General features: G+C 32.0%; 1 protein-coding gene across 5 annotated transcripts; it reads left to right on the forward strand.

Moving 5' to 3' along the window:
- Positions 1-5,750: 5,750 nt before the first annotated feature.
- Positions 5,751-11,636, forward strand: LOC105118130 (E3 ubiquitin-protein ligase UPL5-like). 5 transcript variants are annotated; one of them, XM_011016004.1, is made up of 4 exons: positions 5,751-7,378; positions 7,454-7,939; positions 9,498-10,087; positions 11,328-11,636. In XM_011016004.1, exons 1-4 carry the CDS (start codon positions 6,004-6,006, stop codon positions 11,343-11,345), a joined length of 2,469 nt encoding a protein of 822 aa, XP_011014306.1. In that variant the 5' UTR covers positions 5,751-6,003; the 3' UTR covers positions 11,346-11,636. The 5 variants fall into 5 exon arrangements, with proteins under 5 accessions (XP_011014306.1, XP_011014303.1, XP_011014304.1 ...); XM_011016001.1 differs by lacking the exon at positions 11,328-11,636 and adding an exon at positions 10,323-11,091 and having other exon boundaries at positions 5,751-7,360; positions 7,436-7,939; XM_011016002.1 differs by lacking the exon at positions 11,328-11,636 and adding an exon at positions 10,323-11,091 and having other exon boundaries at positions 5,751-7,339; positions 7,415-7,939.
- Positions 11,637-14,162: the final 2,526 nt, after the last annotated feature.

The raw sequence follows: 14,162 nt of genomic DNA on the forward strand, positions 1-14,162 counted from the left end.
TTTTTTTATCCCACATTGAAAAAACATGAGTTTTTTCTTGGAAACATGGAGTATATATACTAATGGGTTTCAAATCCCACATTGAAAAAACATTATTTTTTTATAGGAATATAGAGTATATATACGAAAAGGTTTTAAATCTCACATTGAAAAGATATTATATTATCCTTTTAAGTTGAAGTATTTAAATCAAAAGATTTTTTTATCCTACATTGAAAAAACATGAGTTTTTTCTTGGAAACATGGAGTATATATACTAATGGGTTTCAAATCCCATATTGAAAAAATATTATTTTTTTATAGGAGTATAAAGTATATCTACGAAAAGGTTTCAAATCCCATATTGAAAAGATATTATGCTATCTTTTTAAGTTGAAATATTTAAACCAAAAGATTTTTTATCCCACATTGAAAAAACATGATTTTTTTCTCGGGAACATAGAGTATATATACGAAAGGGTTTCAAATCCCACATTGAAAATATATTATGTTATCATTTTAAGTTGAAGTATTTAAACAAAATAGTTTTTTATCCTACATTGAAAAAACATGATTTTTTTCTCGGGAACATAGAGTATATATACGAAAGGGTTTCAAATCTCACATTGAAAATATATTATGTTATCATTTTAAGTTAAAGTATTTAAACAAAATAGTTTTTTATCCCACATTGAAAAAATATTACTTTTTTCTTGGGAACATAGAGTATATATACTAATGAGTTTTAAATATCACATTTAAAAAAAAAAAAAAAACGAGTCTCGTCCGGGTTTGCCCGGGTCGCCCGGGTCATGGGTTGACCCGCCGGGTTTAACCGGGCTGTTGCCACAACCGGTATTTTATTAAACCCGAACCGGTCCAGGCACCGGGTCGGCCGGGTCCCGGGTTGACCCGTCGGGCCGGGCCGGGTTTAATAACACTGGCTAGAGCATCTCCAATGAAAAAGCTAAATGGATAACCAAAAATAAAATATTAATATTTTGGCTTTTCTTTGTTTGTTTTGCACACTCCAAAAGGGAAGCCAAATAAAATGCTAAAATGCATTTTCTCTCTCACAAATGCTATTTTTACGTATCTCTTCAAAGAGTCAAAACCAACAAAGTAGGACTACTAAAAAAATAGACCAATTAAATATAGATATGTAGAAAAAAATAACATTAAACATATTAAAAAATAATAAAACACTTGTTTTTTTCACTCCAATATAAATAGCTCTTCAAATAAATTTTTTTCATTAAAATAGATATTGTAAGATAAGCTATATTTATATTATTCAAAATGCTATTTTATTAATTTAGCTTTTCAAAATAGCATCAGGGGTGGCCTGATCACAGTGGCCACCTTGCTTCGCGAGTTCAATTATGTGAGCTTAAAAAATAACTACATGGAACGAAGCTGGATCGATTTTTTTTAATATAAAAAAATTATCCATATGATTATAACATTTTTAAAGTAGAAAAAGAAATTCAGAATCCTTCTTATTAATTTGATTATTAATGTTGGATTGAATAATTCTGATTAATTTAATTATATAATTAAAAAACAAATAATAAAAAAATCCATAAAAAATGACTAATGAGTAATAAAAAAGAATGTTTATCAATATTATATAAAGACGTTCTCTAAATATTTTTAAAAAATCTCAATTATCTCATTTAGTAACAAAATAAAAATTATTTGAGAATAGGATATTATCATAAAGAGAAAAATAAAAAAAAATCAAATTTTAATTACTATCAAAGCAAACATTTAAGGAAGAGCTCAAAAAAATTAATTAAAAAAATTAAAAAAATATAATTCTAGTTAACATGTTAAATTTATGTCCTGATTTCATGACTAGAATTACCGCTCACAAAAAAAATTAAATAAAATAATAAAAATTAATTTATAAACAAACTAAATGATTAAAGACAAGATTAAAAAAATAATTAAAAAAATCAAGTTAACTCGAATTAATTATATTAATTTGCCACCTAAGATATGTAATTGAAGTATCTTTATAAAAAATTAAAAAAAAAATTCATAAAAGTCAAAACTCAATAAATTAATAATGAATAATAAAATTAAAAAAAAACAAAAAAAACTAACATTAAATCAAACTAATCTTCCAAACCTATTAAAAAATTAATTAACTCAGTTTGCAAACTAATTAACTGTCTCTTGGTGCACAGTTAAGAGGGGTACGGACAGTTGAACGAGTGTAGATTTTGTTTCAATATTTTTTCCTCTTTTTGTGCATGTCTGTGTGGTTGGTTGGGGAAGAAATGTTTTAGATACAGAAACAAATTGAAAACTGAAACAAAAAGAGGGATCAGTGGAAAATAAATAAATATTTTATCTTTGAAATCAACCTTGAATTATGTTTTTTTAATTTTGAATTCCATTTGGTGGTTGGGAACGGGTGGGCCCTGGGAGGGGGGGTTCATTTGTCAAAAAACACTACTTTTGAGCAATCTTAATATATCCATGATTGAATTCTCTGCAAGTTTTTGGGTTTTTCATGTTGGATGGTCTCTTTATCCCATCAACATTGTGGAGTTGATCTTATTTTTTTGTTAGGCGATAAATCAAGACTGACCACAAAACGCTTCAAAAATCAAGAAACCCTAAAGGAACTCGTGAAGGACTAAAAATCCCCCAGATGGCTACTTCTTGGATTGATTAAAGAACCTCGTGGTAGCAATACATACTCAATCCTTGTGTGACAAGGAAAGAAGAAAGGAAAAGGGAGTTTGACTGGTTGGATGCAAGCATATGTTATGTTATTTCACGGGCCAGTGTATATCTCTATTTTATGGGCCAGGGCTAACAGAGTATACGGATAGATGCAGGGACCGATTCAAGAAAACTTCCTAGATTACAGCAAAACACTTGACGTCACTTTGATTAAGATTGGCATTTATAGGAGAATTAAGGTTAAGATTTTATTTTATTTCAATTTGGGTTGTTTTACTTGGGTTGGATTAGTGTTTCAAGACTATAATACTATTTTGATGTTTTAGTTGGGTTGGAGCATTTTGCATAATTAAGCTAAGTAATTAACATGTGCATGCAGTGGCATAGTCTTTCATGTTCTATCATGGATTTGAGAATGTCAAATAGGGAGGGTAAATTAATGTTGAGAGGTAACTTAACTGCATGGATTAGTAGCCCTAGCTAGCCTGTAGTTTTCAAGTTAGGAAGACAAGAGAATCTTTAATATTATATCATGGATTTTAATGGAAAGAGGAAGCAACTTGGAAGTAAATTCCATGAAGAACCATTTCCTTTAGCACATTAAACCAAATAAAAAAAAAACTGTGGATTTGATTGTTTCCTATTCATCATTATTTTTTTAAATTGTGGATAGGAAAATTGAATTTACTATTTTATCTTTAAAAAATCTTTTTAGCAAGAGAATGAGGTAGAATCCTTTTAATAGGGTCATTTTCAGGGTTAGAAGAGTATCTATCTTAAAATTACACAATAAATTATTATAAATACCCTTAAATCTAATTAGTTGTTTTATGTCATTGAGGGATAAATTTGTATTTTTATTTTTAAAATGTATAAAAAAATAATCAATTTGATCTTATATATAAACATATTTTGGCCACTGTGTTTTTGTCTTATCTAGTAAAAATACCTCCTTATACTTGGATTTTAATTTTTCATGCCTTGTATATGAGGGTATTTTAATAATTATACTCTTTTTTTTTTGTTATTAGGCAAAGTGAAGGTTATTTTTGCCTTTTGAAAAATTAAAAGGATTTTTTTTTTTTAAAAAAGATGGTGTGTGTTGGGTAAACATCAAACGCTTTACTGTTTTTGGATGATACATACAACTAACTTTAGCAATCAAAAATTTCATTTTGAGCGTCATTTGATTTGTCTCGATATCTTCTTTATGTAGAAATAACATGTATAGAAAATAGAGTTTTGATTTGACTTTTACGGTTATTTTTTCTTCTTTTTTTTCTCTCTCCCTCCTTCTATAATTGCATTAAGCTTTGCAATTTTTCAAATTAGTCTCTTGACTTTTTTTTTTATATTTTATCTCTAATTTTTTTATTAATATTTTTTATTTCAAATAACTTATAAAAATAAAAATTTATTTCAATTTCATCTTAATTTGATTTTTTTACTTCTCTTTATTTGTTATTTAGTTCCTAATGTTTGGGTTGATATTTGTTTTTATTTGGAATAACTCATGAAAAATGAATTTTTTTTATTTCATTTTAAATTTGCCTTATTTAGTCTCATTTCTTAATTGCTATTTATGTCATCTATGATTATTTTTATAGTGTAACCTTTTTTATGATTTCATTTATGATTATTTTTTATTAGATTTTATCCTTGTCTTTTTTTTTTGCTAAAGTTTTTAGTTTTTTTTAATACTCAATTTTAGCTTTTAGCATTTAGTCAATTTGGATTTAAACTTCTTGGTTAACCTCGATTTGAAATTTCACATATTCTAGTTTGGAAAATTAACTTAAATTAAAGATTTTTGGTAGGAATTGCTTTTTCTTTTAATCTTTTTTTTTTGTTGTTGCCTTCAATTTAAATTAGATTATTAGATTAATTGATGTTATTAGATATAGTTAAGTTAATGACTTGAATATCATTTTTTTTAAATTATATTGCCCCAGGGTGGTTAACAATTTAGTTTGTTATATAAGGGCTAAAAATACAAATATTTTTTATTTATTCTTATTATCTTTTAATTAATACTATAAAATTTAATACCACAATGATAAACTCACATTCATAAGTTAATTAATTAATTAATTGAGAAAGCAACAATAAACTCCTATACATTGGGGATGGTTTGCAGTATACCCATTCTTTTAATTTTAATATGTTTTTTTTTATACCTCTCGACTATATATAATGAAATTTGCAGATTTAAAGTGTTAGTATCATAATTCAATGATTTACGGTTGTTATTAAACCAGGTTATAAATTATATTGGTTTATGTAATATTGTTTCAACTTTATTAAAAAAGCTAAAATAATATTTTTTTTTAAAAAGAAATTTTTTTTTTAAAAATCAAACTAGATTTTAAGTTATAAATTCATTAGGCTGTCTCGAATTTAATTAAATTAACTTTCATCTTTTTTTAAAAACAATTCGGCCCCCAGCCCGTGACATAGTCCAATATTGATATTTTTGTTTATGAAGATGTCCCTTATAACAATTGTATACATGGATTATTAATTTATTTTATTTAATCTTTTATAATTCTTGAGAAATATGTTGTGCGATATAGCTGGGAATGACCCTCTTGGTGTTTACTATTGGAAGAGAAATTGACGCCATCGTTCTTTACTTCCATGCAAAGCAATATTGCTTTTGTTGGACGCTTTGTGTAAATTACAAATTATATAGCAGATGAGGCACCTAAACATAGGTCAAAAAGCCCCTCTTGCTTTATTTCTCCATGAAAAATAAAGCTTCACTTTCTTTAATCCTTTTTTTTTTTTTTCCTAGAGGCACATGATGGATTTTCTTGCCAAAAACAGGCAGCTAGGGGTGCATCTTTCCAAAATCATTTAATTAATTTAATCTTAGATTAACCCGATGGGGTCATAAATTAACTTGTTAAATTTTAAATTAGCTTATTAATTAGATTATATTAGATCGGGTTTAATAAGTAATGATATTATAACCTAACGGAAACCCCATGAGCTAAACCACAGCTAACCATCGCTCTCGAGGCTACTGTGGTAATTAGCCACACAAGAACGTCACGCACAATAATATAGATGATGATAACAATACTAGCGTAAGATTACCAGTCTCTTCGTAGATGACGGCTGTTAAAAAAAACGCACAGAAAAAACCCCACCGAGCCAGGGACGACACAATTTCCGTTCAATAACTTCAATCCTTCCCTCGCCGTTTACTCTCTCCGTATATCTAAACCACGCCGTCTCATCCTCTATACGACAACGATCTCATGCCTTCTCCCCTTCCTTAAAAACTTCCAGGTCGGGGAGAACACAGTCACCACCGTTCATCAAATGTCACTTCCCCAATCTCCCGCCGTTGATTCCCTCCCTCAACAGCGCGCCTCCACCTTTGATCACCGCGGCTCCTCCAAACGCAAACTAGACGATGTCGATGACCACGACGCCATTTTCTCTGACTTAATCTTCGTCAGGATGCGTAAAGACGACACCGAATCATCCACCGGCCATAACCTGCAACAACCTCCCTCCATCTCCTCCACCAATCAGCTCCCCAAACGTGTCTCCGACGCCTCCGCCTCCACCTCATCATCACCCAACGATTTTCCCTCCACTCCCTCCCCTCTCTGTCGGTCTCAATCGAGGCTCCAATTCTTCATCAGAATGATCTCCGACGGCACTCACATTGTGATCACTGCGAATTTGACTGATTCCGTCAAATCACTCCATGAACGGATTCGCGAGATGACCGGAATTCCTGTGATCGAGCAACGACTAATCTACGAGGGTAAGCAATTGCAATACGAAAACAAACTCTCCGATTACTCTATCGAGAAGGATTCGATTCTTCATTTAGTTGGCCGAATGCGTAGCACTAGGCATCCCCGTACTTGTCAATTGATCAATGATATGGTTTCCTACATTTGTCGAATTTGTAAGTCTATTTTGCCGTGTGGTTTTCATCAATATGTTTCAAAGCAGATAAAAGAGTTGATGCATCAGTTCTTTATCTTGACACCGAAGGATGATAATGAGGATGCTTTAGGACATTTGAATGTGTTTTTATCGAATAGTGCGCCAGCTGCGTTGGTCACACTCTATGTTTCGAGTGTTAAAGGGAATAAGGAGTGCGCGGAGGATGCGATTAAGCATTTTTTGAATTCATGTAGGAATTCGTTGCCAAAGAATTTGCATTTGCAGTGTGTTCCGATTGTGATGGAGTTTTGCAATTTGTTGAGGAAGGTTGGGAGTGATGATCCATTGTATATTGTGTGTAGGAGTTGTCTTGGTTCCTTGTTGGAGAATGGTGGGGGTGCATGTGGGTGGAGGTATCGAGGAGGGGAGGAGGGGAAGGGAGCTGTTGTTATGCAGGAGATTTTTCCGTTTGTTAGTGAGCTGGGGAGTAAGTTGTTTAAAGATTTGATGGGGAGTGTGGTAGGGAGTGTGGGGCCATCAGTAGTTGATGTGAAGGATTTTTCAGCGTTTTTGGTACCATTGCATAGTATGATATCAGAGCAGGGGGCATGTAGGGTTCCGGTTTCGGTGCCGTTGAACAAGAGGGCATTTAATTATCCATTGTATGCGAAGGAGATTGAGCATCTTCATGTGATATTTTTTGATTTGCTGAATATTATGGAGAAATGTCTTGGTAAAATGCAGGATTCTTCACATTTGAAAATGAATGGAGAGGGTGAGTTGAATCATACAGGTTGGTCTCAATATTTGGCTATGCAGGATTCTTCACATTTGAAAATGAATGGAGAGGGTGAGTTGAATCATACAGGCTGGTCTCAATATTTGGCTATTTTGAAGGAGTTGAACAACATTGCTAAACTCTATAAGGGTGCTGAGGAAAAGTTTTGGACAGTTTTGAGACTTAGAAAGGCTTCCCTGTGTGTGCTGATTGTTAGATATGCAAAAAGAACTGAAGATCATCAGTGGCTTCTTCGGAACAAGGATGTGACTGATTTTGAGTCTAGGAGGCATTTGGCTATGATGATGTTCCCTGAGGTGAAAGAAGATTACGAGGAGCTTCACGAGATGCTCATTGATCGGTCACAATTGTTGGCAGAGTCATTTGAGTACATAGTGCATGCCGACTCAGATGCACTGCATGGTGGTCTTTTTCTGGAATTTAAAAACGAGGAAGCTACTGGTCCTGGTGTATTGCGGGAGTGGTTTTTCTTGGTTACACAAGCTCTATTTGATCCTCAAAGAGCTCTTTTTGTGGCATGCCCAAGTGATCGCAGAAGGTTCTATCCTAATCCTGGTAAGCTTCTGCTGCCTGAATGCTAGTGGGTTTTCTCTTTTCTTGATTGGATATATAGGGCTACCAATCCTGGTAACAAAACAAGAAAACCCTAATCATGAATGCCTTACATGAACAATGCTACAGGGTTCTCTCTTCTCTCAATTGAATATAGTTTTTGATGATACGAATGGTTAAACAATATATTCAATTGCCTTGTGTCTAATATGTCACTCCAGCATAGAGTTTGGAACATTGTTGCATATATTTTCACTGGATAATAAAAAATACTCAGATGACCAAAATGTGCAGTTCCTGCAGTCTATAGGAACTTACATTTAATGTGTAATGATGCTGTATCCATCACCTACAACCATTCAAGAAGCACTTGTACTTCATTTAGTTTATGTTGCTAGTGGGTGAGATCAGCTCATGTGGAATTGTTTCACCCAAATTAATTTTGGAAGTCAAAATTAGGATTGAAGTGATAATTTTTGGTTGGGGTGAAACTTCATGTAATTAACCGTTCATGTTTTTCTGAGAGTTGGATTTTTTTTTTGAACAACAGTTGCAATTAGGTTTGTGAATGTTTTATTATGTAAGTTGGATTTGCTCTCTTCTCAACTGAATTTTTATTCCCAGGTAATACTGAATATGTAAACAATACGTTTTCATTGCTGTGTGTCTAATGTTTCAGATTGTGGGCTGCGTATTTGTTTTCATTTACACTGGAAAGTAAACATTCACTAAATGGTGGTGGAGAGCTCCGACAGTTTATTTGAGTTGACACTAATATGGTCGATGCTGTATCAATCACTTACAACCATTGGAGTATTATTCTTCATTGTTTAGATACATGCTAGTGGGAGGACATCTGGAAGTGTTACACCTAAACCTGGAGAATTTGACATTTAATATTCAATTTTAGGCATGGTCAGGATTTAATTAACATTTTTTAGAAGTTAGACAGTTTTCCTACACTTGATGTAATCTTGGGTGGCTTAACGTGGTGGAACCTTCTCAGTGACCTTAATCAAAGATATTTCACTAATAGTGCTTGGATTTTAACTGTGCAAGAGATCATTCACTGCATTCTCTTAGTGTTCTTTCTCTAACATTTATATGTAGAAAAGTTGTTTACCATGTGAGTTCCTGATGGACGTGGGATAAGGGCATTACATCCTGTACGATAGGCTCACTAGCATAGGTTTGTTAAAGGGAAAATTCCTGAACCTTGTGTGTCACAAATATTTTATTGTGGAATACCTGAGTCCCTAGGGTTATTATACAGGAATATTTCCCATGTTTCTCCAACTCTGTTACCTGAATTCCATGTTTCACTAATATGTTATTGGTTCCTTTGGGGATTAACATGTCTAATTCTTCCTCTGCATTAAAATTGCAATTGGTTAGTTCTGAAATACCTCATTGAAGAATCATAATTGAGGTTTGTTATTGTCTTCTGTTTCTGGACTTGAATTAAGCTGCATCATCTTTCGTGGATTCAATTGTTGGCATGGATAAGCACTAACAAACAAAAGTATATATATGGACTTAATTGTATTCATTTTATGTGCAGCATCCAAGGTGGATCCCATGCACCTTGAGTATTTCACATTCTCTGGTCGAGTAATGGCTTTAGCTTTGATGCATAAAGTGCAAGTCGGCATTGTATTTGATCGGGCATTTTTCTTGCAATTGGCTGGGATGCGTATTACTTTGGAAGACATACGGGATGCAGATCCATGCTTGTATAGCAGTTGCAAACAGATTCTGCAAATGGATCCTGAGTTCATTGATTCAGATGCTTTGAGTCTGACATTCGTTAGAGAAGTTGAGGAACTAGGATCCAGGAAAGTTGTGGAACTTTGCCCTGGTGGGGAGAGTATCGTTGTAAATAGCAAGAATCGGGAGAAATATGTCGATCTTCTCATTCAGCACTGCTTTGTCACATCAATCTCTGAACCAGTATCTAGATTTGCACGTGGTTTTGCTGATATTCTTTCAAACTCTGGGCAACAGAAGCTCTTCTTCCAGAGTTTAGAGCTTGAGGATCTTGATTGGATGCTATATGGAAGTGAAAATGCTATCTGTGTGGAAGATTGGAAGGCACACACTGAGTACAATGGCTACAAGGAAACCGATCCTCAGATATCCTGGTTATGGAAGGTATGTTCTTGCATTCTTATGTTCCTGTCATATCTCAACTATAAAGTGCTTTCTTTTACCATATACTTTGCTCTTTCTTCCCATATATCTGGATTTCATGATATGAGTTATAATCTTTATGTGCTGGATAATATATTTCCTTGGAAAATAACATATCTGCAGAGTGCACACTGTTGCTCTTTTCCTTTCATATTTCTTGGAAATATCTTTGGTTCATTGTTTTCTAACATGGCAGAGCAATCCCTATCTGCGTATCCTTACCAGGTGTGCTGCTGTTTTTCCTGCTTGAGTAAAGCCTAAATACTATGTGAATGCAATTCTTTCTATTGTACGAGGCTGTGGAAAAAAGGACATGCAAGATTGCGAGGCATTTCACCATTTTACAGCTGCATGTCAGTTTATCTCTTTGGTCAATTACTTTGAAGCTGAAAGATGTATGACGAAGTTCTAGACATACAATAAATACCAAAGCAATTCAAATTGCTGTCCATGTTTGTCTTGTCAAATTTACAAGTCATCTTGAATCTCAAATGCTCAAGGTTGTGTCATGAATTCCCCAGCATACTGATGATGTTGTGGTTGAATAAGGAAGAAAATAAGGAACTTGGTTTGGATTCTTGAAGATAACATTTAGGAGTTTTTAAGTTATGTCATTATACGAAGTTTTGTGTTGAAGTTTGAACACACATATTATTCATGCATGCATTTACATGAAAACAAATGCCAAAGTGTTGAACATTCATGTTATTTTGATTGCACTTATGTGTGAAAGGGCAGAAGGTTGCTGCTGTGGAGTTAGAGCATAGGGGGTGTGGTTAGGATGTCATACTTACCTTAACAAGCATGCCAGGTTTGGGAGGGGTACGGACAGTTGAACGAGTGTAGATTTTGTTTCAATATTTTTTCCTCTTTCTGTGCATGTCTGTGTGGTTGGTTGGGGAAGAAATGTTTTAGATACAGATACAAATTGAAAACTGAAACAAAAAGAGGGATCAGTGGAAAATAAATAAATATTTTATCTTTGAAATCAACCTTGAATTATGTTTTTTTAATTTTGAATTCCATTTGGTGGTTGGGAACGGGTGGGCCCTGGGAGGGGGGGTTCATTTGTCAAAAAACACTACTTTTGAGCAATCTTAATATATCCATGATTGAATTCTCTGCAAGTTTTTGGGTTTTTCATGTTGGATGGTCTCTTTATCCCATCAACATTGTGGAGTTGATCTTATTTATTTGTTAGGCGATAAATCAAGACTGACCACAAAACGCTTCAAAAATCAAGAAACCCTAAAGGAACTCGTGAAGGACTAAAAATCCCCCAGATGGCTACTTCTTGGATTGATTAAAGAACCTCGTGGTAGCAATACATACTCAATCCTTGTGTGACAAGGAAAGAAGAAAGGAAAAGGGAGTTTGACTGGTTGGATGCAAGCATATGTTATGTTATTTCACGGGCCAGTGTATATCTCTATTTTATGGGCCAGGGCTAACAGAGTATACGGATAGATGCAGGGACCGATTCAAGAAAACTTCCTAGATTACAGCAAAACACTTGAAGTCACTTTGATTAAGATTGGCATTTATAGGAGAATTAAGGTTAAGATTTTATTTTATTTCAATTTGGGTTGTTTTACTTGGGTTGGATTAGTGTTTCAAGACTATAATACTATTTTGATGTTTTAGTTGGGTTGGAGCATTTTGCATAGTGAAGCTAAGTAATTAACATGTGCATGCATTGGCATAGTCTTTCATGTTCTATCATGGATTTGAGAATGTCAAATAGGGAGGGTAAATTAATGTTGAGAGGTAACTTAACTGCATGGATTAGTAGCCCTAGCTAGCCTGTAGTTTTCAAGCTTTTTTTAATGAAAATTTTCAAAATGACAATTGCTTATGTTTGATTACTGGGGAGGAAAGTTAGGAAGACAAGAGAATCTTTAATATTATATCATGGATTTTAATGGAAAGAGGAAGCAACTTGGAAGTAAATTCCATGAAGAACCATTTCCTTTAGCACATTAAACCAAAAAAAAAAATGTGGATTTGATTGTTTTCTATTCATTATTATTTTTTTAATTGTGGATAGGAAAATTGGATTTACTATTTTATCTTTTAAAAAAAATTTTAGCAAGAGGATGAGCTAGAGTCCTTTTAATAGGGTCATTTTCAGGGTTAGAAGAGTATCTATCTTAAAATTACATAATAAATTATTATAAATACCCTTAAATTTAATTAATTGTTTTGTGTCATTGAGGGGTAAATTTGTATTTTTATTTTTAAAATGTATAAAAAAATAATCAACTTAACCTTATATATAAACATATTTTGGCCGGCTAGAAAAGGTATTTTTGTCCTATCATTTTTATTTGTACAGTAAAAATACCTCCTTACACTTGAATTTTAATTTTTCATGCCCTGTATACGAAGGTATTTTGATAATTATACTATTTGTTTTTTTTTTGTTATTAGGTAAAGTGAAGGTTATTTTTGTCTTTTAAAAAATTAAAAGGATTTAAAAAAAAAAAGATGGAATGTGTTGGGTAAATGTCACTATTTTTTGGATGGTGCATACATCTAATCTAATTTTAGCAATCAAAAATATCATTTTGAGCATCATTTGATTTGTCTCGATGTCTTTTTGATATAGAAATAACGTGGGTAGAAAATAGAGCTTTGATTTGACTTCGACGACTATTTTTTCTCTCTTTTTTTCCCTCTCTCCCCCTCTATAATTACATCATGCTTTGCAATTTTTCAAATCAGCCTCTTGACTTTTCTTTATTTTTTATTTTATCTCTAATTTTTTTATTAATATTTTTTTATTTTAAATAACTTATGAAAATAAAAATTTATTTCAATTTCATCCTAATTTTATTTTTTTTACTTCTTTTTATTTTTTATTTAGTTCCTGATATTTTGGTTGATTTTTTTTTATTTGGAATAACTCATGAAAAATGAATTTTTTTATTTCATTTTAAATTTGTCTTATTTTGTCTCATTTCTTAATTGCTATTTATGTCATCTATGATTATTTTTATAGTGTAAATTTTTTTATGATTTCATTTTTAATCATTTTTTTCTTATTAGATTTTGTCCTTGTTTTTTTTCTTTGCTAAATTTTTTAGTTTTTTTTTAATACTCAATTTCATCTTTTAGCATTTAGTTGATTTAGATTTAAACTTCTTGTTTAACCACAGTTTGGAATTTCACATATTCTAGTTTGAAAAATTAACTTAAGTTAAAGACTTTTGATAGGGATTTTTTTTTTTTTAATCATTCTTTTCTATTGTTGCCTTCAATTTAAATGAGATTATTAGATTAACCGATCTTATTAAATATAGTTAAGTTAATGACCTGAATATCAAAAACAAAATTTAAAATTGTACTGTCCGTGAAGTAGGGTGATTACCAATTTAGTTTGATATATAAGGGCTAAAAATATAAATATTTTTTACTTATTCTTATTATCTTTTAATTAATACTATAAAATTTAAGACCCTAATGATAAACTCACAATCATAAGTTAGTTAATTAATTAATTGAGAAAGCAACGATAAACTCCTATACATTGGGGATGGTTTGGAGTATGCCCAATCTCTTAATTTTAATGGGTGTTTTTTTATACCTCTCGACTATATATAATGAAATTTACAGATTTAAAGTGTTAGTGTCATAATTCAATGATTTCAGTTGTTATTAAACTCATTTTATTTCATGATCTAAACCAAGTTATAAATTATATTGGTTAATGTAATATTGTTTTAATTTTATTAAAAAATTAAAATAATATTATTTAAATTTTTTTAAATCAAACTAGATTTTAAGTTATAAATTCATTAGGGTGCCTTGAATTTAACTAAATTAATTTTTATTTTATTTATTTTTTTAACTTGACCCCCAGCCCATTTTGTTTTATTTAATCTTTTATAATTCTTGAGAAATCTGATGTGCGATATAGCTGGGAATGGCCCTTTTGGTGTTTGCTATTGGAAGAGAAATTGACGCCATTGCTCTTTACTTCCATGCAAAGCAATACTGCTTGGTTGGACGCTTTGTGTAAATCACAAATTATATA

Source organism: Populus euphratica, unplaced genomic scaffold (assembly GCF_000495115.2).
Source record: "Populus euphratica unplaced genomic scaffold, PopEup_1.0 scaffold1713.1, whole genome shotgun sequence".
NCBI lineage: Eukaryota > Viridiplantae > Streptophyta > Magnoliopsida > Malpighiales > Salicaceae > Populus > Populus euphratica.

What these genes read in the sequence shown, in the direction of transcription:
- LOC105118130 (XM_011016001.1), top strand. Translation starts at nt 6,004, where the DNA reads ATGTCACTTCCCCAATCTCCCGCCGTTGATTCCCTCCCTCAACAGCGC. An exon ending in TTTGAAAATGAATGGAGAGG is followed by an intron (nt 7,361 to 7,435) that starts GTGAGTTGAATC and finishes TGAATGGAGAGG; the next exon opens with GTGAGTTGAATCATACAGGC. An exon ending in AGATATCCTGGTTATGGAAG is followed by an intron (nt 10,088 to 10,322) that starts GTATGTTCTTGC and finishes CTAACATGGCAG; the next exon opens with AGCAATCCCTATCTGCGTAT.